The sequence below is a fragment of the Acipenser ruthenus genome, chromosome 16 (assembly GCF_902713425.1).
Source record: "Acipenser ruthenus chromosome 16, fAciRut3.2 maternal haplotype, whole genome shotgun sequence".
NCBI lineage: Eukaryota > Metazoa > Chordata > Actinopteri > Acipenseriformes > Acipenseridae > Acipenser > Acipenser ruthenus.
In genome coordinates, this window is record NC_081204.1 from 12642649 (window position 1) to 12669278 (window position 26630).

At 39.8% G+C, this 26630-nt stretch overlaps 1 protein-coding gene across 1 annotated transcript in view; it reads left to right on the plus strand.

Annotated features, from left to right (window-relative positions):
• LOC117963454 (kelch domain-containing protein 8B-like) overlaps positions 1-26630 on the plus strand; it is an 82223-nt gene that overhangs the window by 47277 nt on the left and 8316 nt on the right. The window contains exon 5 of the mRNA XM_058988841.1: positions 22410-22511. Coding sequence (XP_058844824.1) covers positions 22410-22511 — 102 coding nt within the window. The remainder of the gene's footprint in view (positions 1-22409; positions 22512-26630) is intronic.

Here is a 26630-nt window from a genome sequence, read left to right on the forward strand (position 1 = left end):
CTGTTTGACCCACAGCTGACTTAACATTTGTGACATTTTTGGAGGGAGTATTTGAACCAATACCACTAGGGTTTCATCACGCTCTGGAAGAGCAATCAGACTAATCCAAGGGCTTAAAGGAATGAGCTATGAAGATAGGTTGAAAGAACTGAATCTATTTAGCCGAGAACAACGACTTGATTGAAGTCTTTAAAATCTTAAAAGGACAAAGTTAATCCTAAGCAATACTTTAAGAGCAACACAAAAACCAGGACCAGAGGACACAGTTGGAAATTAAATGGAGATAGGACAGAGGGAAGGAGACACTTTTTCACACAGAGTGGTGATCTTGAGGAATGGGTTACCTACTCATGTTGTTGATGCTGAATCACTTGGATCCTTTAAGACTCAACTTGGCAACGTTTTGAGGTCAATCAGCTGCTAGGAACTTGACAAGCATTGGTGGACTGAATGGCCTCCTCTCGTTTGTAAATGTACTTACTGTATGTTCTTATAATGGTATCATGATGGCATTCAAATGTATGAATAATGGTGCTTTGCTGCACATGGGCAGGTGTAAACAGTTTGTTTCACAGAGACAGTGTGAGATGTGTGCTGCTCCGGGGTGCTTGTCCTGACCTCAGCCTGATGCATGATGTTTTTCTCTCCCTGTCCCCTCGCTCCCGGTAGGAGGTATTCATAGCTGATTTCCCTGGTTGTTTACTGACATGCTGTATCAACACTGAAGACAGCGGCAGGGAAGCAGGTTGCACTAACGACTGCCTGTCTGCATTTACCGTGCCCTCCCTCCCTTCCAGACTTAGAAAACTGTGATGTCGTTACTGTGATGAGCAAGAGAAAGGCTTACTTATGAGTCACTAAGAATGTATTTTAATGTCTTCTTTGAGAATTAAATAAATTCATACGCATAACTATAAAAGAAACAACAACAGTCTAGAACAGGTCTGTGAATATCAAAATGTATGAAATGGCATTTTATTAAAAGTAATTACTTTGACCTGTTAAACCACTCAAAATGCACTGAAACTCCCCAGGCAGAAAGTTTAATTGTTTTTTGGGGGGTGACAGCTCGATTGTGCCCTTGATCAAAAAGTGACTCTGGATCTGTTTACTACAGTATTTGTTCTTTTTTTCTTTTCTCATAGAGCACTGTGGCCGGGCAAAAGCCCTAAATGTAAAAAGTGTGTGGGTGTTGGGAATATAGGTTTGGCAGGGATGGGGTTAATTTTGGATCTGTCAGCAGTCACAGGTGTGGCCATTTTCCAATTAATGCTAAATGGTGCTAATTGGGGACTGGCCACCTATGAAAAAAACAACCAGAAATCCTTTGTGGGGAGATGGAGTAGGTGAGTGTTTATTTTGATCTGTGTGTTGCTGTTTAGTTTACAAAGTTCAGTGAAGGTTCTGCCCAGCCTGGACGGTTTTTGTTGTGTTTTGTTTGAACTTTTTGTTTTGGACCTTGTGGCTGTTATTTTGTTATTTGTATTTGTTATTGAAAGTGTGCAACAGCGCTGAACTGCAGCTCCAAGCCTCTGAGTCTCATTACTGACGCTACCCTGTTACAAGGACAATAACAAGTGTCAGCTCCTGGAGCCTCCAACAGGGAGTAGCGTTTGATCAGAATTGAGTTTGTGGTGTTTTCAAGTTGATTCCCTTCTGCAGTTCACCTCCTCCAACCTCCGTGGTGGAAGTGGGGGCGCTAGTCCTTGGGGAATGGCCACGGCTCCGTCCAGGACCATTTCAACACAGACCTGCTGAGCTGTCATGTGGAATGTATTCATTTAAAAAAAAGAAATAGCTGCAAATGGTGTTCATTTTGAGCACAGCACAAAGTCATGATAAAGAATGCAGTGGCATATTTAATGACTATTGAAATACAATTCAAGCCTGCTGCAGTATGTCCACTGTTTTGTCATTTCAAACCTTTTCACAAAACAAACATTAAACTTTAAAGCTGCAGTGTCCAGTGCAAACCTACATCATGAACCACATTTGTAGGTGAAAAACTCTAAAATAAAAGTCTACGTTTAAAAAATATGTAAACACATGACATTTTTGGTCCACTAAAATAAAGGGCTTTACATGATTTCCATTACATGAGAGTAGATGTTAAAACTTAATGCTGATTTGAACTCTGCTCTCGTCAAGATAAGCACCAACTGAGATGCAGCTTTACAGTAAACTAATGTGATCCATCTGTGTCTCCATCCATTTGCGTTTCTTTCCTTTTGATGATGTAGATATCCTTCTGCCTGGTGTTGATGGCTGAAGTGTAATGCTGGCTCCAAGGATCAGCTAATTTTGCCTCCCGAGCGCATCAGCACACACAACGGCTGTGATGCTGGCTCCGGGGATCAACCACAGTGCGGTCTTCCCAGTGCATCAGCATGACAACTGTCTGGATTGAGCTAAGCAGGGTACATCTCTGGGGTCTTCAAGTGGGCACCTTCCATCCTCGGTGTTTCGTCGACTAGCCCATGACACCTCAAGAGGGCTCGACAGTGATTCTGGCGTCCCAGCATCATCCCCCCTCCGTCCCCCACTCAACTCAGCCCAGCTTACTTACCTGTACATCAGCGTTTCTTTCTTTCTTTTGTGCTTGAGATCCCCAGCCAGAATCTTTCCGTCTCAACCACAGCCAGTTGCTGCTACTCTCTGCTGCTTCAGATAATTTCTTCACTGTGCGACGCAACTCTTGACCACTGAACCTGACATCTCTGAGAAACCGGGTTGTAGGGTGTGCCACAAATCCTTGACAACCCACCTCCACTGGGTAAACCCGGACTCTCCATCCTCGCTGTTCCGCTTCAGCAGCTAGTTGAGCATACCAGTTTCTTCCTCTCATACGCCTCATCTACAGCATCCTCCCATGGCACTGTTAACTCTACCAGGTGAACAAGGCCTGCTGATCCAGACCACAAGACAATATCTGGTCGAAGGTTCGTGGTGGCAATCTCAGGTGGAAAAATAAGCCGTTGACCAACATCTGCCAGCATTTTCCAGTCTCTAGCAGCTTCCAGTTGTCCTGGGCGAGGATTGGTTTTAACACCTTTTCTTGGTGGTTGCTCTCCTGGTCGGAGGAATGTTGTCTTTTGTGTGTAATGTTTTGATGGAACTGGTGGCAACTTATTGGTCATATTACGCTTGTCTTCCAATGCTAAGGCCAAACATCGCAGCACCTGGTCATGGCGCCAAGTAAACCCACCTTAAATCCTGTCAAAACGTGCCTTAATGTTGCAGGTGGTGAACACAATCTCTGCAATTAAGAAAAAGCAACACAAAATAATAAATTACCATCCAAAGCAGCACTAGAACATTAAAATGTTCAATAGAAAAAAACAACGCAAGTATGGATTATGGCGTAACAGGAAAGCATAATCAATCAAACTGCAGAGTCTGTATCATGTGATCTGAAACCGCCGAACTCCACATTTTCGTTATCTGAACCGAAGATAACCCTAACACTGAATCATTCAATGCACAGAGCAACCACTTCTAGGCAATTTTTTTTTTATACACGTGAGCCGCGATATTTCCCATCGGGCATTATTTGTGCACGGTTATTAAAAAATGGAAATTAATAGTGAAAATGTGACTTTCAGTTAAGAGTTGGGGTGGGGTGATCGTTCAGACCAGCAAAATCTGGTATATTATTTGTACTAGTATGTCATTGCTCCTCTGCACAGCCCTAGTTGACAGACACCTCAATCACAACAGCATATACTCTAAAACCAGAGATGTTTTAATGAGTGAATGGCTATTTTATTGGATGAATATAGTTTTTCCTGCAGTTACATGTGCAAGGCCGCTACACACCAGACGTAATGCAATTCTTCATCGGGCGACAAGATACTTTCGCAGCGACATGACCATACACACCAGAAGCGATAGACGTGATGTGACAGATCTGAAAACTGCCAGATCTATAAAAAAAATTGCTACTGACAAAACTATGATTAAGACTGATACATATTCGTCAACATGATGTGGAAATTATGAGTGATTTCTCTGATGGTATTTCATCAACATGTATGTCAATAAATTATACATACCATGCTTATCCAGTTCTTTCAAAATGGACATCCATATATTATCTTTCATGATTCTTGAAATGTATTTTTGTTTACGACTGTAAGTCGCCCTGGATAAGGGCGTCTGCTAAGAAATAAATAATAATAATAATAATAATAATAATAATTGGATACTGCTTCACGCTGGTGGACACCGTGCGCGGAAGCTGTTCTCTGATTGCTCAACCTCCTAGTTGTCTCACGACAAAATCGCAAAAAATAGGATTCAATTTGTTATACTTGGAAAATTGTCAAAAAAGACAAATGACTCATTCTCTAATTTAATTAATGACTTTAATAGGCTACACATGCAATTCATTTAAAATAGTAAGAGAAAAGGAACACGTAGCCGCAAATGGTCAAATGCATGAGACTTTCTAGAAGTGGTTTAAGATGTTAATTCAAGCACAAAGGTCTAACCTTTTCACACATGAGTGCCTATTGTTCTATATCACTGATTTCTGACTGGAAATTGAAATTCTCACACCCAGTGTTTTCATGCAGGTAGGTGTTTAAAGGAGATACATTACAAATCTAATACATTTGCACACTAGTGTATGCTATCTAGTATGTGTTTCTGCAATGGTACCTATCAAGACAGATATCACAGTATCTTATTCCCCAGTACACAAACACATCACTCAGGGTAAAATGAAGCACTATTCCACACTGTCCTTTTGCAATACACCTCCAGTGTTTGAAAAAGTACGCAATGATATTGATGCCCTTCCACTTTCGAATGGAAAACAGCCTTGGTGAAGCCTGACACATTCATTTTGCACCTCAGCCACTGAATCCCTTCGCTGGTGGTGAAATACAATTGTCCCTTTCAGCTCTTATCAGTCAGTATCACACTAACCAGCCCTGGCCTACAACCTGCTCACACTGATGTCTCCATACAGGAGATAATAGGGACATGGATTATTAATAGCCACAGTGTCTTTGAAGGTGCAGTCCCTAAGTATACAGAATGACTGGGCAGTGCTTCATTTTATCCCTTCCATGTATGGGTCTTACTGAAACCTATTCTTGGGGTAAAGTCCAATGGTGATCAATTAATTACGACTCATTATAATTCATGACATGCTATGAATCATCATGCAGAGGTTATTTACTGTATAGAGACGCTTAACCAAAGGAACTCAATGTTATAATAAATACATTGTCTTACATGTGTGGGTGTTCCAAAGTACATTCATCAAGTATGCATGTCTGTTGTTTTATTTTTGTGTTACCCTCTTAGAACAGTCATGTGTCATCTATGTGATTTACTGCTAGTATCAATACATGTTCCACCTTATCTGCTTGAAGTTTTCCTAGTCCATGACTGAATGCCATCAGGACCTTCACATGCATAATGATATGTATTGTGACCTGCAATTTGTGATTTGGGGGGTAACGTTTCATTGTGTATCAATGTACTTTCTTCAAATGATACTAGAGAAGTGTATCTTGAGTCCATAAAATATAACATAACTACTTGAACAAATACTAATTTGTAATTAATAATTAGTTTATCTTATTACAATTCATACAGAATAGTCCTTCAGGATTATGATATGTATTGCAGTAAATATAGTATCCAAACATGCATTTTGTAATATGTTTCGTATCCAGATCTTCCTGGTCCCCCCCTAGTTATGTTTTGTATTAAGACTGGTTTCAGCTTATGATGCTTCAGTTCTACTGCCCTTGTAACAGGGGTGGATTGTAACAAGGACACAGTCCTGTTGCCATTGTAAAATATACACCACCCTCTATCGTGCACAGAGCACTTCAAGACACTGGAAAACAGAGAGCTTCAACAAGCAAACATTTTACAGACTGTATCTACCAGCACAATGCATTCAAATGTAGGAATAGTTTGTTTTTTTTTTAATTAAAGTGTCGCATTGTGAGAAGAGTGCCATTTACTTTACAAAACATAACAATCCTCACGGTCCATTTCCTCCCATTGCAGATCCCTCATGACATGCAAATTAACTGTAATTGCAAAGAGGGGAAGCTACATGCTTTTTCAGAAAGGGATGTGTCACATTCTTGGAGTACAGGCTTGCATGGCTGCTTCTGTTTGAAACCAAGTCCCCTATCATTGTGCTTTGATTTGTAGGATATTAGAAAGGCTTTCGCACAATTATTTTTGTCCCCAATCACACTCCCTCACTGCAGCCAATTCTTGCACAGCTCGGGACAACTAAACATCAGTGGGTGGCCTCTGATCCCACGACCAAGCCAGTTGCCTCTTTGCACATAGAAACTCTAACAGATGTCAGCGAGCTAGCGGCCTCTGGAGGACAAAGGCCAGCCCTGCAGGTGTCCATCTGAGCTCACCAGGCACCTGGCCAGTAGTGTCCACTGTCGCGCAATGAGGAGAAACTATCTCTGCTAGGTTTGCCTACCTAACCCACGGGACCGTCGGAGCCAATGCAATGCTGCCTCTGGAATCCCCATTCAAAGACCGTTGACTTTGCACAGCCTGATTGCGAACCTGCACTCCCCTGACTGTGTGACTCCCCCTGCACACCACATGGCTGTAATATCTGGTCAAATGATGGTATTGTTTTTGAAACTTCAAAAATGAAAGATCTTTAGATGTCAGTGGCCCGTTCTTTTTTTTTTTACCCTCTTTCGATTTCCCTTCGGTGTGCATCCTCATTCGCAGGTTTTTAGAAGCTGCTGTACAAGCATCTGTATTCCAGGGACTGCTCTGATTATGCAAAATGGTTTGTTGTTTTTGATTGATTTGATGGTGGCTTCTGACAGAAAACTGCAGTGTATAAATGGTTTGCTGTCATTGTAAATTAGATACTCCAGTAGCAAATTGATATGCTTTCAATATAAACATAAACATGCTTCCTTAAAAAAGCAATGTTATTTTCTATATATTCCAATGTTTTGCTTCCTTCCAGTTGATACATGTTATATACATTAGGTAATTGTAATATTAGATAGGCTACTCTATGAAAGCCCTTTTAATCCCAACATTTCAGTCCATATGTAATCTTTCCTAGGATTAGTTGAGTGATTAGATTAAAAATTAAGTTTATAACTATGAGAGTGCGGTCTGCTTTTAGACTTATTACATCATCCAATTCAGGCCTACCAGAGAAACTTAAATAGTCAGGTAACTTACCTCTCCTTGCGTGTGATTCATTCACATCCCTCCACCTCCTCCATCTGCTCTTGTAGCTACCCCTTGCTGCTCTGTTGAGGTCATGGAGGGTCTACTGCCTCGTCCAGCAGGACACGTGGTGGACCCTCAAACCAAGCAGGTTCTAGGCAAATGCTCATTTTGTACAGCTCATAAAAATGTAATTATTCAAACATCCTATGTTGTGGGGGTTTGTCCAGTGTTACGAAACTTGTTACAATCTTTACAGAGTTTTGTGCCTTAACTTGGCATTGGGCTGTACTTGCAGTAAATGCATTGTTAAAGTTAGCAGTAATCAATATTTTAATATCTTGCCTAAGCAATTTCATTGAGGGTAGTAAACAGGAATAGTAAATGGTGCTAGGGGATCAGTTTGAGGGCTGTTTTTATGCTGTGCAATTGAAGAAACGCATTATGATTTGAAACCAGCTCTCCTGGTGGTGCACTAAATTCAAAAGCACCCAAAAGCACACAACCATCACAAATACAACGACCTGTTTCCCTGCCTGCATATTATTCTCTTTCTAATTTGCTTTGACTCTAATGAGAATCTGCATTGATTGAGAAGCTAAGCTGATCTCCGATGGCAAGAGGCTTAGCATCAGAAGCTGGAGATAAGCACTGGCCTTTATAATAAGTCTGTTTATTCCCATAGTGTTCTGCAGTGTATAGGGGATTAGCCGGGTTTTGCATACAGAATTCCAATCAGGTTACAGTGCTACTGGTGTACATTTTATCGTGACTCTTGCCGATTACAAATGTCTGTCTGTCTCTGTCTGTCTGTCTCTCTCTGGTCTGTAGCTTCTCTAGCAAACTCTCTCTCTCTCTCTCTCTCTCTCTCTCTCTCTCTCTCTCTCTCTCTCTCTCTCTCTCTGAACTACATATGCAGGTATTGCTGGAATGTGGAGATTCTAAGCTTTCCAACAATACTGTCCCTTTCCATCGGAGCAATCGACTCTATGCATGTGAGCTCTGTCGCATGATGAGTGGCTTACCTTCAGCGATCATAGCCCCGGCTAGGAAGACCGCATACAACTCTGAATAAGTCATTGGAAAGCGCTGAGTAATATGCATTTCAAGTTCAGCGCACCGAAACGAATGGAGCTGAGTTTAAAGTTTGTATTTTATTTATTTATTATTTGTTTATTTAGCAGACGCCTTTATCCAAGGCAGCTTACAGAGACAAGGGTGTGTGAACTATGCATCAGCTGCAGAGTCACTTACAACTACGTCTCACCCGAAAGACAGAGCACAAGGAGGTTAAGTGACTTGCTCAGGGTCATATATGAGCTGGTAAATCTACACATGAACCTTAACATATCTATCTATCTCTCATGTTGCCATTATCCTTTCTTTATCAAAGTAAAATACTGAACCTTCTAGTGTACAGTTGTGCATGTCAGCGATACAGAAAAAGAAACTTGATTCTTAGTAACTGTTCACTGGATGCTGTGGCTCTACCTTCTATAAGAACACTTTGGCTGATCTAGCCTTTGTATCTGTTCAATAGATGGTGCTTCTATAATGATGCTGATCTAGCCTTTGTATCTGTTCAATAGCTGGTGCTTACTTGTATTGAAGCTGATCTAGCCAGGGTTACATAGGTTTATGGACAGGCAACTGGAACTGCTGCTGAACTGAGGTCAGAACACCTTAACATAGACTATTTAAATACATGATTAATTGCAAAAAGAACCACTCAGAATGATTGCAAACATCATAAAAATGCAAAGGTACTTAGAAGCTACTTACTTAATACAATTACATTGCTTCCCTCTCTTATTGGCATGCATGTCTTTCCATGGGAAGGTTAAGCGTGGCTGAATCAAATTATATTTCATTGACCATACCGAATTGTCACCAGGCCGTAAAAGAAAATTGAAAAAGGATTCCTTTTGTGTGGGATGGGGCGGATGCAGTAAACAAAGCTGCATTGATTTGAAATGGCCTGTCTCTCGATCCTTAGCCTGCTTCCTGGGGTTGGGTAACAGACAGATAGGTCGATTGAAATATTCTTACCACAATGGGGAAAATGAAATTGATTTCTAGGACCACTCCCTTCCTAGTTTCTTAGGAAAATCAATGTTAACCACTGAAGGAAAAGATGACTTGATAAAACACAGACAGAGCCAGAGCAATTTCTTTTATTGTGGGATTAATGTTATCAGGTGGTGCAGGTCTGCTGCTTACAAACAGTTCTGTGGTATTGCATTTCCATAATAACTGCGTTGAGGAATTTCTGAATCTGGTATTATTGTATTGCAGCAATACTGGCTCTGAGGGCTTTCTGTGCACAAACAGACTGTTTATAAGTGTGTTCTGTCAATTCTCGTTAAGACTTATTTCAAGGGACCAGAAAAAAAAAAAATGTCTTAACAGGAATTCTCATCAGAAGTCTATGTCAAAGTCCTGCCTACTACTCCAAGTTGGGGAAAAATTGATTGTACATTGATATTACTGTGTGTGTATCCTCCACTCAACTGACGTGTATGTTATACATAAACAGAATGAAATCAAATCAACCATTGTGTTACATTCACAATACCAGCATTTTATGAATGAATACTGTTGCAAGGTACTAGTCCAGAAGGGAGTTGAGAGTTGAGTATTTTAGTAGTCGAATGCTTCAGCCAACACATTACCTCGTTCCACAGCTCCAGAGCTCCATCCTATAACATACATAACCAATTACAAATGTATCATTCAAACTAAGAAGTCTGCTAAAAACTGGGGTTGCGTTGTTCTACCTGACTCCAAGTTTCAGTGGTAAACTGTTGCAAACATTCAAGAAACTGAAATTACCTTATTATAAATCCTATTATGCCTCTCTAATAGAAATATTGCTGCTAGATAATGAATTTCACATGATAGAATCCAAAGAAAGTATCATTTTGGTAAGAAATGCAACATGGAAATATTCTAAGAATCTGTCTACTATCCATTTGATAAACAGAACCAAATTAACTGTTTTTGAGTACAACTACTTTCCTCCTCATCTGGGTTTAAATCAGGGAGATAATGCCAGGAATAGCACACTAATTTTAATAATCAAGACTTGGCTGTCATAATTAATAAATGGGTGACTTTGCCGCCAGTTCGTTTGAATTACAAAGTATGTATGACTGGTAAATCAATACCAGGAAGGTTTTTTTTCAAAGAAATGGCTGAATAATCCAAATTTAACTTTGGTAACATTGACATATCTTGTTTAGCTGTGTGCTGAACAACAATGAATTGCTTGTGGCTTCGATTTGGTATCTTCGTCTGTAAACAAAAGACCAGGAAAAGAAGCAGGGTGCAGGTTTAATTAGATTCTGATAAGGAGCACTTCAGGTAACCATATGTGTACATTATTACATTTCACATGTTAATTCTAATGCCCTTCTCTACTGCAATGAATCTGCAATGAGTTACTGTGCTGAAATGGTAATGTTGACAGAAGACCAGATTACAATGCTCAAGAAGAAATGAGAAACAGCTTTTAAATAGATGAGAAGTCTAGACTATTCCGGAGGTTCTGATATTGTCGAGGCAGGAGCATCATTTCATCAAAATCTTTTTTTACGTGAAACATTTTTCTGTGCCAATGTTTTCCTATCAGAAAAAAAAATTGCCTTCTCAAGGAAAGGACTCCTCTCATCCCTGTTTCCAAGCCAACAACATTCTTTAATTAATAATTTTAATGTTATTGAATGCAATTATTCTTATTTTTATATATGAACAGCCTTGAAATAAGGGGGTTCATATAGTCAAGCCCTAATTAAATTTAGTATTAAAACAAAAACAGTTCCAATTGGGAATATTTCTTAACATTTAACAGTTACTTGTCTTTGAGGGAAAATACACATGGGCAATGTCATATTAAATTTTTTTTTTAATTTATAGTACTTTTTACATTCTGCAGACTGATACCTACTTTAGCTTGTGTTAAAGTTGTATTAGTATTGAATAAGCATTTCTCTAGCTACATGTAAAACTCTACTGTGTTCCATACACTCTGGTGCCTCCACAACCCTGTGGGAGATAATACAGTACGTGCCTCAGGCCAGGGAAACTCTGGCTTCCATTTAGAAACCTTCCTTTCTCTTATTAATAATGCATGTATTGTGAGATTTGGATACAAATGAGAATGAAAGTGGATAGAAACCATTTTGCCTATAAAACTCTGCAGAGCAGAATTAAGTGAGAGAATGCAGACAGTGGACTTAAAGGAATGAGCTATGAGGAGAGGCTAAACGAACTAAATCTATTTAGCCTGGAACAAAGAAGAATTAGAAGTCTTTAAAATCTTAAAAGGATGTAACATGGTTAACCCGAGCCAATACTTTAAGTGCAGTACAGAAACCAGGACCAGAGGACAGGATAGAGGATAGGAGACCCTTCTTCACACAGAGGGGTAGATGTAAGGATATGAGCAAAGTGATTTGTGGGTGCAAAGCCCCTATAATGTGGCGTATGTAAAGAATGGTGTTCACCTGACGTTCTGCACCTGCTATCAAATTAGCATTTTGCCATCATTAATCCAAAAAAGATTATATTGAAATGCATTCAAATGAAGAAAAGAATGTGGAATTGGATGGGATCTGCATACTAACCAGGCGCAAACATTATAATGTGATGTAAGGATTTTGCCTTGCATTTAAGCAATTGCTGACCCTCCAAAAACTTTACACCTCTTCTTACGAGGTGCAAACCATTGTAGAAGTGAGTAATTAAGAGCAGCATAAAAGCACACACCTGCAGAGACCTGCCGTTGGCTTCAGGATGGCTGCTGTGGTACACTTCCTGATGCAATGACACTTGGCTCATGTTGAGGAGAGGGGGAGATGGGCAAGACGAAGAATCCCAGGGTCACTTTGATCGGGATGCCGGAGGAGGCAGTGCTAAAGCATCCAGCAAGGTTCTAGCAAGACGCGGTCATGTGACCTATAAGGTTTAACTTCTGATTCCCATGTCCTGCCTTAGCCATATTCCTTTTTTTTTAATGTAACTAATAAAAGTAACTACCGTTACCTTATTTTTAACATCAAAATTTAACATGTTACCACGTTTAGTCACCTGTGTGAAAAGGAACTGCAAAATTTAATCAGACTACAGTAATGCATTACATGTAACATGTTACTCCCCAACACTAATTAGCATATATGATATATTTGTTCGGAGTCCTCCTTTTCTTGTGCTTATTAAAGGCTCTGTAGTGTCCAGTGAGTATCTTTGCTTTGTAATTCTGTAAAAACTGTAATCCTGTTAATAAACTAAAGAATGATTTGCATTTAGATTCCCTAATGGGCCCAGATCATATGCTTTGGTATTGTTTTATGGAGGTTCTTTCCAGCATTAGTTAATGAAGGATAATCGGTAGCTTCCTAGCCATACATGCGGCTAAAGCTAAAGATGCTAATTATAGTCTGAAATTTTAATGAATAATTATCTTTGAAAAGCATTTCCGATCCCTTCATGACAGCGTGCTTGGGTATTTAGCGTTCATTGGTGATTATGGTGGCTGCCAAGCTCATTTATTAAAAGGGAGCGAGGTTTTGACAACATGAACCGAATGCTTATATTGTCTGTAATCCTCAAGGATTTACTGATGATATTTATTTGGACACCTTTCATTTTTACCAAGCTTGTCTAGTGAGGGACTGTCCTATATTTTGAGCCAAACCTTCTTAGTCTTTTTAAATAATCCTGAACTAGGTTTTCTTTTTAAAAATAGAGGTATTTGGTACATTTCACACTCCAGATAACAAATCAAATAGCAGAATAAAACATGTGTGATTCCCAGTGGAGTTTAAAGGTATTTTGACATTACTGGCATGCCAAAGCCATTCAAAATATTGTGACTTGGCCTTTTCAAAGACGACAAAATGACAATGCAGCTCGTGAAACCAAGTAATGAAACCCTAGGAAATATCCATGTGAAGCGGATGTTAGAACTCAGATACAGAGGCAGACAGTAGTTTGTAAAGGAAGAGTGAACTGTGAAAATGTTGTTGCCCCCCTAATTAGTCAAGGATGACATACCTCAGACCTTGGAGGGTAAAATTAGATTAAGGCAGAACCCAACTGGGTGAAAGAGGTATTAAAAACTCAGATGGGCCAACCTAGGCAGGCAATTTATTAAATAAAGCAAGGGCTTCTGCAGTTTCGGTTCTGAGGGGGCGGTTACACATGTAATGGAATGAGACAGTGGCATTGACCTTAGAGAAATGCACCATGTAAATTATCTTTTATAAAAAAATACAAAAATTCACAGAACGCCCACGGATTTCAATATTAACTAATAACATAGCCCAGAGAGAAAGAGGCCTTCATATCAGCTGAACACGAAAGGTATTTATTTATATTTCGAAGACCTGTTTTTAAAGACTGTTATAAGACCTGTTATACTGTGAACATATGATGTTACTTTTTTTTTCAATGCCATGTGATTAAACTACTCAATCTGCTATGCCAGCATACATGTGTTCTGTTACAGCTCTAGGTTCTTGCAAACATACAAAATGCATTTAAATATCAAACTAGGCTTTGGGGTCCTTCCATTCCCCAGGAATGCTGAATCTCAGTCTGTGTGTACCTAAACGCTTCATTATTTAGCAGAACATAATTTTATTGAACAGATTGTTAAATACAATGTAACACATAGAAACAACAATGTTGTATTGATACAATGTTTGGCCTCTTGACCACTGGGCTCGCCTAATAGGTATTTTTAGCTGTGCTTAACAAGAACCATTTGCTGATCTGGTCCACCCCACAATGCTGAGTGTCCGCCCTGCTGGACAGGGGAACCCCAGTTGATCCAAAAATGTGTAAATCTTCAGGCCACCTTTCTACTCTGTTGTGTAAAAATATTTGACAGTACTTGTTTATTAATGCAACAGGGACAAACTTAAAGAAAATACGATTCTAGGACCATCCCGTTGAAGGAAACGGTTTACTGATGATTATACGATGAACAGTTTGCCATCAGAACTGCTTGGTTTGAGGGTCCACCACCTGGCCATCTGGACGAGACAGGAGACCCCCAAAAGATCCAAGCGGGTCCCAATGCTGCAGAATAGATTTTAATTACTGATCAGAGCAAATGAAGGTAGGTTAAAAAAAGTGATGTCACTATAACAGAAAATGAAGGAAAAGGAATGTTGAATGGAAGGTTCTGAAACCATTCCAAGCTGACCGGTATGTTTGAAGGGTCCTAGGTGAGATGCTAAGGAGGGCTGTTACCTGTACTTGAATAATAAGAGGATAGAGATTTACAGGAATGTCAGGTCTGAAAAGGGAGGAATCAGCAATGGACGTTGATCCGCTTCTGGAACGAAGAGTCAGAATTTCTGAGATTGAAAACGAGAAAGAGCGTCAGCAATTTGGTTCATGTAGCCTGGAATATGATCTGCTCTTATATGAATTGATGGCAAATATGAATTGATGGCAAACTGATAGCCAGGTGCCAGGTGAAAATGTTCATGATAGGTAAAGAGGAGGAATGACCTTTGTTAATGATTTTGACTGTTGCTAAATTATCTGAATGAATAGAATTTATTTTTTTGGCTCAGGAAGAACCCCAAAGAAACATGGCTACAGCAACTGGATACATTTTGTACAATGCAGAGGACGGATCGGAATAGGGTATGGATTCAAATTCTTTAGGCCCCCTGAAGTAACCTCCAAAACCACGAGAGGGAGAAGCATTAGTGAAAAGATGTCAATCCAAAAGTAGAAGGCGGCAGTCAACCATGGAGAGACAGAAAGTCACGTTTAGTGCATGCGTCTCTCTTATTGAGGTAGAGTGAAATTACCAGTCACGAGGGAACATTTGAATCGGGAGGTTTACGTTTTGGGGCTGAAGGTCTCTGGGGGGCATACTACTTGAGCGTGAGCTTCTCCACAATGGCTGCAGATGTGTAGGAAATTGCAGGATGAGAATGAACATGCTCCATTGTTAACGTTATTGCATACTTAATGACCGCCTGCGAAAATTATGGGTCAACCACAACCATCTTGGGAACGGGAAGGAGCAAAGGAAACTGCCAGAGAGGCAGTGCTTCTGGCTGGCGAAACGACTGAAGGGGAAGAAAGAGAGGAAGCGCTCTGAGAGCATGCTATGATGGAGTGAGATGAAGACCCACATATGGAACATGAAAGGACTTGTAAACCGGTTAAAAAATGGCAAAACAACTAGCAATCCAAAGTGCCCCAATACAGGCGCTGGTTCCAACCTGACAGCTGCTTTTGCTGAAAAAACTTTGTGATAATCATAGAATGTAGAGCCTCCAAAGCTTAACAGAAAGGTCAAGTATAATTGATATGTAATCATCTAGCTCATGGTGCCGTCTGGATATATCCTGCAAATTATGTCTCTATAATGACTAAAAGCGAGTGAATTCAGAAATAGTGAGCATTTTGAATGTGCGAGGGTCTGAAACACTTGCGTATAACAGAGTTCTCCGCAATCAACTATTCTGCTGCTAACGTTATCTGGGGAGTTAATGAGCAAGGAGACTAAATTTAATATCCGCACCTGAGAGTATTTTATGGCGTAGAGGAAGAGAGGCAGGCCTTGGGTTAAAGATAAGAGCGTTATCAGGAGGAGGCAGAGAAACAGCAGAGCTGAGAGTGAAAACAGTGGAAAGGAGAACATCATGACTGGAAAGGGAATGGTGACCTGCAGGGGCCAACTGGATGCCCACAGTGAACACAAGAGAAGGAGGGAAGGTTGGAAAGGGATCCGAAAGAATAGGAGCAGTATAGGCTGCGGGGGCCTGCTGGACGCTCGCAGGTAGATAATGGTTTGATTGAGCTTGAGTTTGGGCTCTTGATACCCATGAGACGGGACTCCTGAGTACCAGGGGATCCTCAGCAGGGCTATACTGGGAACTGCAGGGTGGAAAATTGCACTGCACTGGACTCCTGCAGTTGATGGATGGGTTTGATGGATGAAACATAATTGATCAATATACTGCACAGTAAGGGAGGAAAAGCTGTCAGTTGATTGTCGCTGAAAAAGTTAAATCCATTATAAAATGTATTTCTGGTTTGTGTTGCTTGCTTCTAGCCAAATGTCTCCTGTTAATATTTATTCTCATCTCAGAAATGTCATGACATGCAGTACCGGTGCTGGCTGTGCTCCTTTCTTACTGTAATCTGATGACTGGGTTATTGAATCTGCTACAAAGCACTGCGCTTCTCTGAGCTGTGGACTTGAGATGATTATCATACTGGTTTGTGCTTATCAATCTACAGAGCAGCGTGTGTTGGCCTCCTGTTCTTTCTGTTTTATTCAAAGTTCCTAGACATGCACATATTGATTTATCCAGTTTCTGTTTCACACGGTTCTGAGGCTGACTGTATCCTGTTGAGGAGATGAGAAAAAATAGCAGTTAAAAAAGGAAAACATTTGGAAATGTAATTGTCAGGAAAAGCATGCGATAGATTATTTATTAAAGTTTAGACTAGACAACACTACTACATTATACATATTTTGACACTACATTCTTTGGCCTTTGGCCTCGCCTTTCGAGGTACCCCAGCCCATAAATTAGCTCACAGATACTGTAAGTGGCTGACCATAGAACATTGGACATTATGTATTGACAAATGAGATACTAGGTATTTGAATAACAATTTGTCCTAGTATTGAAAGCGCCTAAAATGTGCGTCATGTTTTACATGATTTGATCAAAGGTTAAAAGTGAGTTCCCTGCCTACCCCAACTGAATAGACCTCATAGGGAGATCCTATGGGGACGGAACCTGGTTAGGACAAGTTATTGAGAGGATAATAATTTGGATATACTGGAGGGACCTATTTGTCTGTTCACCAGCATGTCACACTTTTTAACATATGGTGCTCACCACAGTGCCAAAGGGACATTGTGGACTAATCGGACTAATCCCAAGACTTAAAGGACGGCGCTATGAAGATATGAAGATGCACACACGGTGTATGTAGACCATGATTATCGACTCCTACTGACAGCTTTCATTTTGTTTTAGAAATCACCAAGCATCCTGTGCGTTTCTGTTTCTAAAAAGGTTTGTCTCAGCCTTTAATGCTGACTTAATGAAACTTGACAAAATAAAGTGAACTGTATTAGCCCCTTGAGATGTGAATCATGTGTGATAAACACCAGCCTCAACCAGAGGAAACTGTTTTGCTCGTTGTTTTTACGTATTGTTTTTTTATCTTCTGTCCTTGCCTATAAGCTCAGCTGATTGTGAGAAGAATTCCATGTGCACTTGCCTGTGTTGTCTGGCTTAGGGAAATGGAGTGTGCTGACTTGTATTAGTGCTGGCTGCTTGTTCAGTTTCAGTCCTTGCAAGTCAAGGGATTTAACCTGTCTGCAGGAATTAGGCTTGTTTCTTCTCCCTGAAAAAGCTTGTTTAAATCCTCTTAAAGAAATGACAGTGCGGGTCTGTAAGGGACTATCTCTAAAAGCTTTTTGCTCCAACTCAAAATTCTTGAAGAAGAAAGAAGCTTATAATAAGAATTAAAGAAGCACTCAGGAGGTTTGAGTGCTTTCTTTCTGTATAATTTTATAGTGAATATCACCAAGCCGCTGAACCCTGGAGGTGTAAGGGCCCAGTCTAGAAAATATCCACTTGTAGAACTTGCTGGACTGGTCATCTGAAGCGCAATGAGGTGGACTATTCCAGACGATCTCTCCACCCAAACCCACAGGAGCGCAAAGGCTAGCACAGCACTGGGCCCTCAGCAAAGAGTGACAACTCGGCATGACCAATATTCAAACCAGCAAGCTCACTCGGAGTAGTGCCTTTACCACATGAGCCATAGGCATAGGGGACCCCCAGATGTGTGGTTTATTTTATTTTTATTTTTTTTTAATATCTCTGACTACAGTAGTCAGTTTGGCCCTGATTTATCAAAACTCCCAATGCTACAAAAAAGAGAGAGCTTCACTTACAAATAACTACACTTATGTTGATTCTTATCACTGTAGTAGTAGTGCTGTTTCAGTAAACGGTTTTGGTCAATTATTATTTTTTTAATTTTAAGGTAAAGGATGGCTGAATGAAAACTAATACATAAACGTATTAATGGCTCACTTTTCCCCTCTTTGCAGGTCTGCTCTCTGATGCTAGAGGTTTCTGTTTCTGAGTCAATGAGCTGGAGTCTTGCAGGGGATTTTAGCTATGATATCTGGCTCTATACCCATTGACTTTTCATATATGAATTTTTTTTTTTTTTTTTTTTTAAAGTGTAAAGCATATACCGAGTTAGCTATTTTGTACCGTTTTGTTTCACAATCTCAATTTGTACTTCATTTTAGAAAACCGTTCAAAAGATTAATCTCGGAAGCCATTACACAGTAGACTACTATAAAATATATCTGGCAACTTCAATGTAAAAATTATTGAGCTAATTAAAATAAATAAATTAATTAAAAAAACCATTTGCCATGTGACCCACATCGATAAGCCACACAATATCGGACTCTCTTTGAAAACAAGCACTTATTTGCATAAATTGATTGCCTACTAGTAGTATTTCTTCTTTATATCACTTAAATATTGTATGCAACTGTATCACAAATTTGACTTTTGGCTTCTTTTAGGTATGTATGTCCTTTTATGTGTAGTTATATTTTTATGAAATTAATAACTCAAACACAAACAGCAGACAAAACCATTTATTTGCAAGCATAGAAAATGTATTGCACAAAACACCCAAGTTGACCCTAACTAAAATGGCTTCTGGATACAATTTCAACTATATATAGAAGTGGCTTCCTATAGGTTGGAATAGGCTGAGTTTAATTCCTTGTACAGCAGTCATGCTGATTGTGTGATTGGTCCCAGCAGTCTTATTGTACAGAAGAACAGTTTTTTTTATACATGGCAAAATACAATAAATGTTAACAAATAGTTTGCGTACTGAGTGGAATGATGTATGGCTTAGAGACTTGTACACGACGCGGTGCAACAGAGGGTAAAAAGCTCTTGCAGCAGTTCTGGTTTGAAATGCATTTTACTTTGTTGTATGAATTGAACCTGACACTTTGTATCTTGTTTGTGAGGCAGCTATCCTGAGTTACACAAGGATGCTCCTAATAATATGCTGCATTCTCAGAGCCAGGCTCGGAGACCATGATCTGAGCAGCGCTCTGGATCAGAGTGGAGTTTCAGGTAAACAGTCCAGAGCTGGGATCAGAGTCATTCATGGATCTCAGGAGTACTAACAACACAGCAGTGTGTGAATATGTTCTCTACAGCTTGTAATTAATCTCCTCCTTGCAGCTGATAATACTGACATCGACATAAGACCCATAATGACCTCTTGACTACAGAGCTTGCTCTTTAGTTGAATGGCAAGGCGTTTGTCTTTGAACCATATGATTTGCAGTTCGTATCCAGCCCAAGCCTTTCCATTTTATTCAATGGGCTGAGATTCATTACAAGCTTCATGGAGCATTCGCTTCCCTCTGATTCCTTAGACGAGGGAAAAAAACAGAAGCACCCTGAGATACAGATAAGAACATTTATGAACGAGAGGAGGCCATTTGGCCCATCTAAGCCTGTCTGGTTCCTAGTAGCTGATTGATCTCGGAGCTTTATCAAGTTAGGTCTTGAAGGATCCAATTGATTCTGACTCAACAACATCACGACGTAGCCGATTCCATACCCTCACCACTCTCTGTGTGAAATATCGTCTCCTTTTCTCTGTCCTGTCTATCTCCACTTAATTTCCAGCTGTGTCTTCTGGTCCTGATTTCTGTACTGTACTTAAAAGTATTGGATTGGGTTAACTTTGTAAACTCATTTTAAGATTTTAAAGACTTCAATCCTGTCCCCATGGCTAGGCTCAGTAGATTCCATTCTTTAGCCTATCTTCATAGCTCTATCCTTTAAGTCCTGGGATTAGTATGATTGCTCTACTTTGGACTCTCTCCAGGGTGCTCCCTTTGGTGCTGTGGTGACCAGAGTTGGACAGTACTCGTTGGACACAAGTGCGGTCTCACCAGTGTATTGTACAACCTCATCATAACCTCCTTGGATTTGTACTCTACACATTTGGCTATGTACTCAAGCCTTCTCCAACAATCATGTTCCTTGCAAGTACTTGCTTCAACCTAACTAACTAACAGCAAGCTTGGCCAGTCCATCTATACAGCACAGCTGCAACTCAAATCAACTGCATAAAATGTTGCTATCATGGTGATTTATTATAAATCACTTAACTCACTCACCTCATCTAGCATGGGAAAGGAGGCTCTTCAGAAATACTTACCGGTGCTACCAAGTATGAATAGTTTAAACTGTACAATATTGACAAAGAAACCCCATTTAATGAAAGATTCTGTTACAGAAGCATTCTGGTGGCACACTCCATCCAGAAATGTTTTATTAACAGCGCATAATTAGTCATTCGAGTACACAAATTTGTTTTACAAGTAGCGTAAAGTGGCCTCATGAATTATTTACTGTGTGAAAACAATTTGCACTGTGTGATTAAGCACTTCTGGTCTCTGGAAATGTGAGAGCCTATTTATCATAAGAAACAGATACTCTGCTGAGTTATTATCAATAAAAGTATTTTCATTGATAGGGATGGAAATGACTGGTAATCCTGACCATGCAGGCAGTGTTCAGTCTCTGAGGGGTACACGTGGTTTAAAGTGGGTCAGTACAGCACTGTCGAGTCTCCTAACAGTTAACATGCAAGTCCTGGCAAATTATAGTTTAAAGCAATGCAAAGTTTCATTGACAGGAGAATCCTTGCAATCATCACTAAAAAGTCAAGCAGTGTGGCTCTCGCCAGGGGAGCTGGCATTCAGACTGACTTAGAGCTTCTGATACGAGATGTCATTCTAAAGGTTGATTTACCAAAACCTAGCAAGTCAAAATGCAGCAATACGTGCTCATGTCAGCTGCTTTTATTCTCCAATAAATATAACAAACTAGAAGTATGTTGCTCACAAATCACATAGCCAGACCCATATCGAACATATTCAGTAGGCTTGGTAAAGCTATTTAGGAATTCTCATTTTGTTCAGTGCAAAAAAAAAAAATCATGATATCATAGGCTTATTATGAAATGCAGATTTAATTTGCAACGTGTGTGCCCTCCGGACAATTCTGTCAATAACACACAGGCTGTAAATTCTAAATTAGAACCATCACCAGACTACAGAATAGTATAGAGTAAGAATTTCCTATGAAAACTCCAGATTTTAATGCAAGAATATAAGTGTGACATACAGATGTCTGTACAGACAGACACCCCTGTGCTGTAGATCTGTAAAATATGCTACTCTCAATAGTTTATGCTAAATAGTGTTAATATCAGGTTTCATGATAATTGGATAAATGGTTGTGCAGATATGTGCAAACAAGTAACTGTGAAATACTTAGTCTACTATACACCCTTCACAGGGGATTTGATCCCTGGCAGCGTATAATAATGATACAACATTAAAATAACGCTTCATGATTCACCTCATCTCAAGCACCTACTGCAGATACGTCTGTCTCAATAGCGATTTCATGCCACATAGTATAGGTATAGATCACCCTTAAAAAAGAGGAATTCTGTGAATCACCTGCAAATGTACTAGGCATGACAAATACACTAATACATCCATGTGCACACACCTGATAAGGGACTGTAGGCTGCTCCACCAGGCTTAACTAGCTTAACTGCGTGGTGAGGGGTTAGATAGACATCGGTAATATAAATCAAGAGATTTGGTACCGAGATAAATATGTATATCATATGCAGTGACAAGGCTTTTTTTATGTTCAACTGTTCAAATATTAATCATATTACATATTTCATATTTATGGTTATCTGTTATGAAGCTCATTTGAGTATTACTTCAAGTAATATGGTGCTGGATTGGACTTAGACTCAAGTCCTCCATCGTTATTTACAAAGCAGGGATAGCACAGCATTGCTCCCAAAGAACCAACCTCATTGGTGGAGAGCAGTTTAGTCTCCATGCCCATCCAACTGTTGGTCTGGCTGACTGATACTGCTTTAAGTGTGCCTACAGTATTTGTTCCAGTTAAACTCTGTGTAATGTAGACAGCATGAGGGCTTTCCACCACCAAACTCATTTCACTTGTTGTGCCTTTAAACCCAGGGTCTCCGAGGTGACCGTCTGGAGTATTAACCCAAGCCTTTGTCTCTGTTCTGTTTAATAATAATTGTGTGCTGTGTCTTTTTAGGGATTTGGAACAAGCCCACACGCACACCCTGCATGAGAGAGAAGCGAGCAGACTTTGTGTCCGGGTATCTGGGAGGGAGAGTCATCGCTGTAGGAGGCCTCGGTGAGTGTCTCTGAGCAACCATGGCTACACGCTGCCCTATTAAAATAAAACAGTGCATTTTATATTAACTCATAGTAACTACTTATATTTTAGGTCTTGCGTTTGCCTGTATAAAAGATGTACATATCAAGGCGTATTTTTTTTTTTTCAATGGTATTATTTTTTCAAATCAAAATTTACAATCCCTCCTTAGATATTTCATCACTACACTTCCAGGTTTTCCACATACAGTACAGTGCCCCCCCCCCCCCCCTTTTCTGCTGTTTGATCCGATGGAGCTGTTCAATTTAAAACAACGCACAGATGTCATGGAAAAAGCAGCGGTTTGTTATGGTACTGAGGAGGAGAGCTTGAGAGTGAGATTTCAGTTCTTTCCCACAAGTTCTCGGCAACCAATCAGTGCTTTTCCAATGACTTGCATGTTTTAAAAGTCCATGTAATCTTCAATTGACCTCTTGAAGTGGAATGCAGGAATGCGTTGGAAGGGCAGCAGTGCAGATTGGTCTTTTATAAAAGAAAATATGAGATCTTTGAAATGGCAATATACAGTATGTTAAGACTTACAGTGCAGTTGTTCCATGTACTGTAAGTCAGTCATTTTAATATTTTACCATTATACTGACACCTCATTTGCTTACCTAACGACATCTAGGTCTTAAATACCACTTATCCAATTAAAACAAAATATTGCCATTGCTATTTCTTACTCTTAACTGTGTTATACATGTTGTTGATATACACCATGGTCATCAGCTTCCCTTTACTGATCACTCTAATCTGTGGCGGGGGATGTACGTTACTGACATACTTGTTCAAAACGCAGTGCAACAAAATTGTTCATGTTAACATCCACAACCCTACAGATAAGCTATGCCAGCATCAATCTATGTAGGAGTAAAAGCTTTGTGTACCATAACTGTGCACCAGTCAATCCATTATCTGTTCTTCACATTTGCACAATTCAGTTCAAACCCCTGTGTGCTGTAGAGACTTTAATTTTACCAGTGAATGAAATATCTCTTATTATTCATAGTCTGGGCACTGCTGGGTAAAGACCTCCTTTTCACAGTGATTGAGTTTGTTGTTGTCTATCAAGGCACCCTCTTCTGAGCAGCAACTTCATTTCCCAGGCAATATGCTGTGGGGAGTAAAGCTCAAATGAAATATGATGGTGATAAAAACAATAAAAACAAAACATTACACAAACCTGTTTTGAAGTCCATGCAGACTGCTCACCGGGTCAGCTGTGAAAAATAAAATGATGTGTGAGATGTAATTCATTACACTTTCCTAAATCTTAATCAAATGCTTTAGCTGTGTTCCGAATGACTGAACCAGATCTCAGCTCCTCAGTGCTTTATCAGTCGAGCTCCGTTGAGAAGTACGCAGGGAGCTCTCCGCTGGTTACTCTTTTTCTAATTTCTTGGTTCATTGTTCTTCTGTTTATTTTTTATCTGCTTATTGGAAGATATTTATACACAAATGTATATATTTGTATTAAACCTAAATTATTTGTATTTAAAATAGGCCTACTCCCCTTGCTGGAGTGGGGAATTGAACATAGTAAAGTAGCAGCTGACAACATCTCTGACATGCATCTCTTTTCATGTAGGTCTTAAATGTACAGTTTTGAATGTACAGTACGTTCATTTTACAACATGATATTTGGTACTACACTAGGTAAAAAAACGATTTCTGTTTGTAAGCCATGCTTTTAGACTGTCTACACTTCCTGGGAGGTGAAATTGTCCCCACCCCACTTCTTTCCTGTCATTAAACAACCAGACAGGCTTTCATGCTTTTAGACATAACATATTTTGTCCGAGAAGATACTGCTGGGATGAAATGACCAAAAAAGTAAAGCAGTAACAGACTTCCTGGATGGCATGGCAAGAAAACTGAGAACTTCGTGTAGTACCAGAGATCTGTAACATGTGTTTCTTTTAAAGACTGCACATCTGAGGCCTAATTATCGAAGTGCAAAATGGGTAAAATTAATGGAATGATTTTGTTATTATTTACTTTAGGAACTTGGTGTATCTGAATTAAACAGAGCCCTAGTTAAGCCTGGTGGAGCAGTCTACAGTCCCTTATCAAGTGTGTGCACATGGATGTATTAGTGTATTTCTCATGCCTAGTACAGATGTAACAGGGCAGAGGTTGGCATACACACTGTAAGTGAGCATCTTAACCACTATGCAAAAGAGCTGGGCCCGTCTGCGTTCATGGTTATAGAGCTTTTAACCTCATCTCGTCTCACCCATAGAAGCCAAAATCCGTCATGTCAGTGCATCCTACAACACTGCCCCTTACCCATGACCATTTCTCTCATTTGATATTCAACTAACAACATTTCCAAAATTTGAAATAAAAGGACATTAAAATGCAGATCTATTAAATGGCACAGAGATTGAAATTACAGAGTAATAATTGTAATGGGCACAGCAATTAACACCACTCCTTATAAATGTTTACCATAGTAAATTTGCACAGTAATTTTGCAGTTTTCCCATGTTAATAATATGCATTTACCATAGTTTTACATATTTTAAGATGCTTTACCATACTGCTGTGTGGGCTTTACAATGTTTATCTGTGCTTGACAGCTTTATTACACTTTGCCATGGTTTTACCTTGGGCAACTTTAATAGGGGCTGTGCTGTACTCATCCTACATTTACCCTGCCCTATTCCCAGCTGCTGTCCGAATCCCTGTTTTAAACTCATTCCCATATTAGTGCTTATCCTAATATGGCACTAAAAAACAAAAATAACAATGTTCAAAGCATTGCTTTTTTTCTGTCAGCTACAGAGAACTAACTCAGCCAGTAATTGTATTTTTCTCTGTGAAGAGTGCTAGACTGATCCCAGGGATATGAGTACAGGCTGAAGGAATTAAACCTATTTAGCCAAGAACAAAGGAAGATTCAGGGAGGCTTGATTGAAGTCTTTAAACACTCAAATAAGTAAACAGTGTTAATCTTAGTCACCGTATCAAGCACGTCACTGACACCAGGACCAGAGGATACAGTTAGAAATGGAGTAAAGACAGACTTGAAATGGGAGACAACTTTCTTCTGTTATGTATGCTGTTAACTGCAGTCCTAGTTGAGTCTCCATGGAAACCAGGACAAGTTAGTAAAAGTAGTGGGTGATTTGGATTGACAAATCTGAGCACCAGAGGTATGTTTACGCTCAGCACACATTACTTGCTGTCTTGACCTTCTTCAGGACAGTCTACCCTGTGGCAGTCTACCCAGTGTGTTTCTTATGTCTCCTAGTTTTATCTGCTTTTATAGCACAGGCCAGACATCGTTTGTGGCCTGTAGTAGAGTCAAAAACAAGGTTCAAGATGCCACGTTTTAATTAGCTGTGTGCTTTATTGAGCCGTGTTCTTCGGAGGAAGTTACATTTTAGTCGTGACTGGCAGGACATAGGCTGCCAGTGCTAAATCTTTTAAATGATTTCAGAAAAGTTATTAGAGGTGGCAAGAGATGGGCTACCATTGCTATGAGATTGAATGAGGCTTTCTGCAGGGCAGCGGATGGGGAGAAGGAAGGATGATCGACCAAAGGAATGGTTCACGCCTTAAGATTTGTGGAATCATTTTACTAGCTTAGAGTACTTTTATTGTACGTATTTACTTTCTGCATGATTTATGTGAGCTGCATAACATTCTGTGTGAAAGATAAAACTGCTGTGCTGGTGTGTTTGACAAAAGAGTGTGTTTTCATTGTGCATTCCCTGTCATTACTCCCATTAATCTATCAGAGCCTGGTGTTTAAAAAGGGACAGTTCTAGATACCATCTGCTGCTGGGTTTTCTGAGGTCTGCTGGCTGGGAAACCTGTGTTGGTGTGAGGCTGAGATAGAACATCTGCATCTGAGATAGACAGTATAATGCATCACAGAAAGAAGCCATTCATCTTATAGCTAGGTGGGCTATTAAATAAATGAGGTATGCTACTACTCTATGTGTATTCCACATGATTTTGAGAAGCAGCCAAATGTAATAGTTACAGTAGAGAAACCTGTAACAGGCTGGGAGTTTGTGATGAGACTGGGTTGAGTTGTGAGAATTTAAGCCTTGCTGAATTCCAGTACCTAGCTCCCATCCTTCT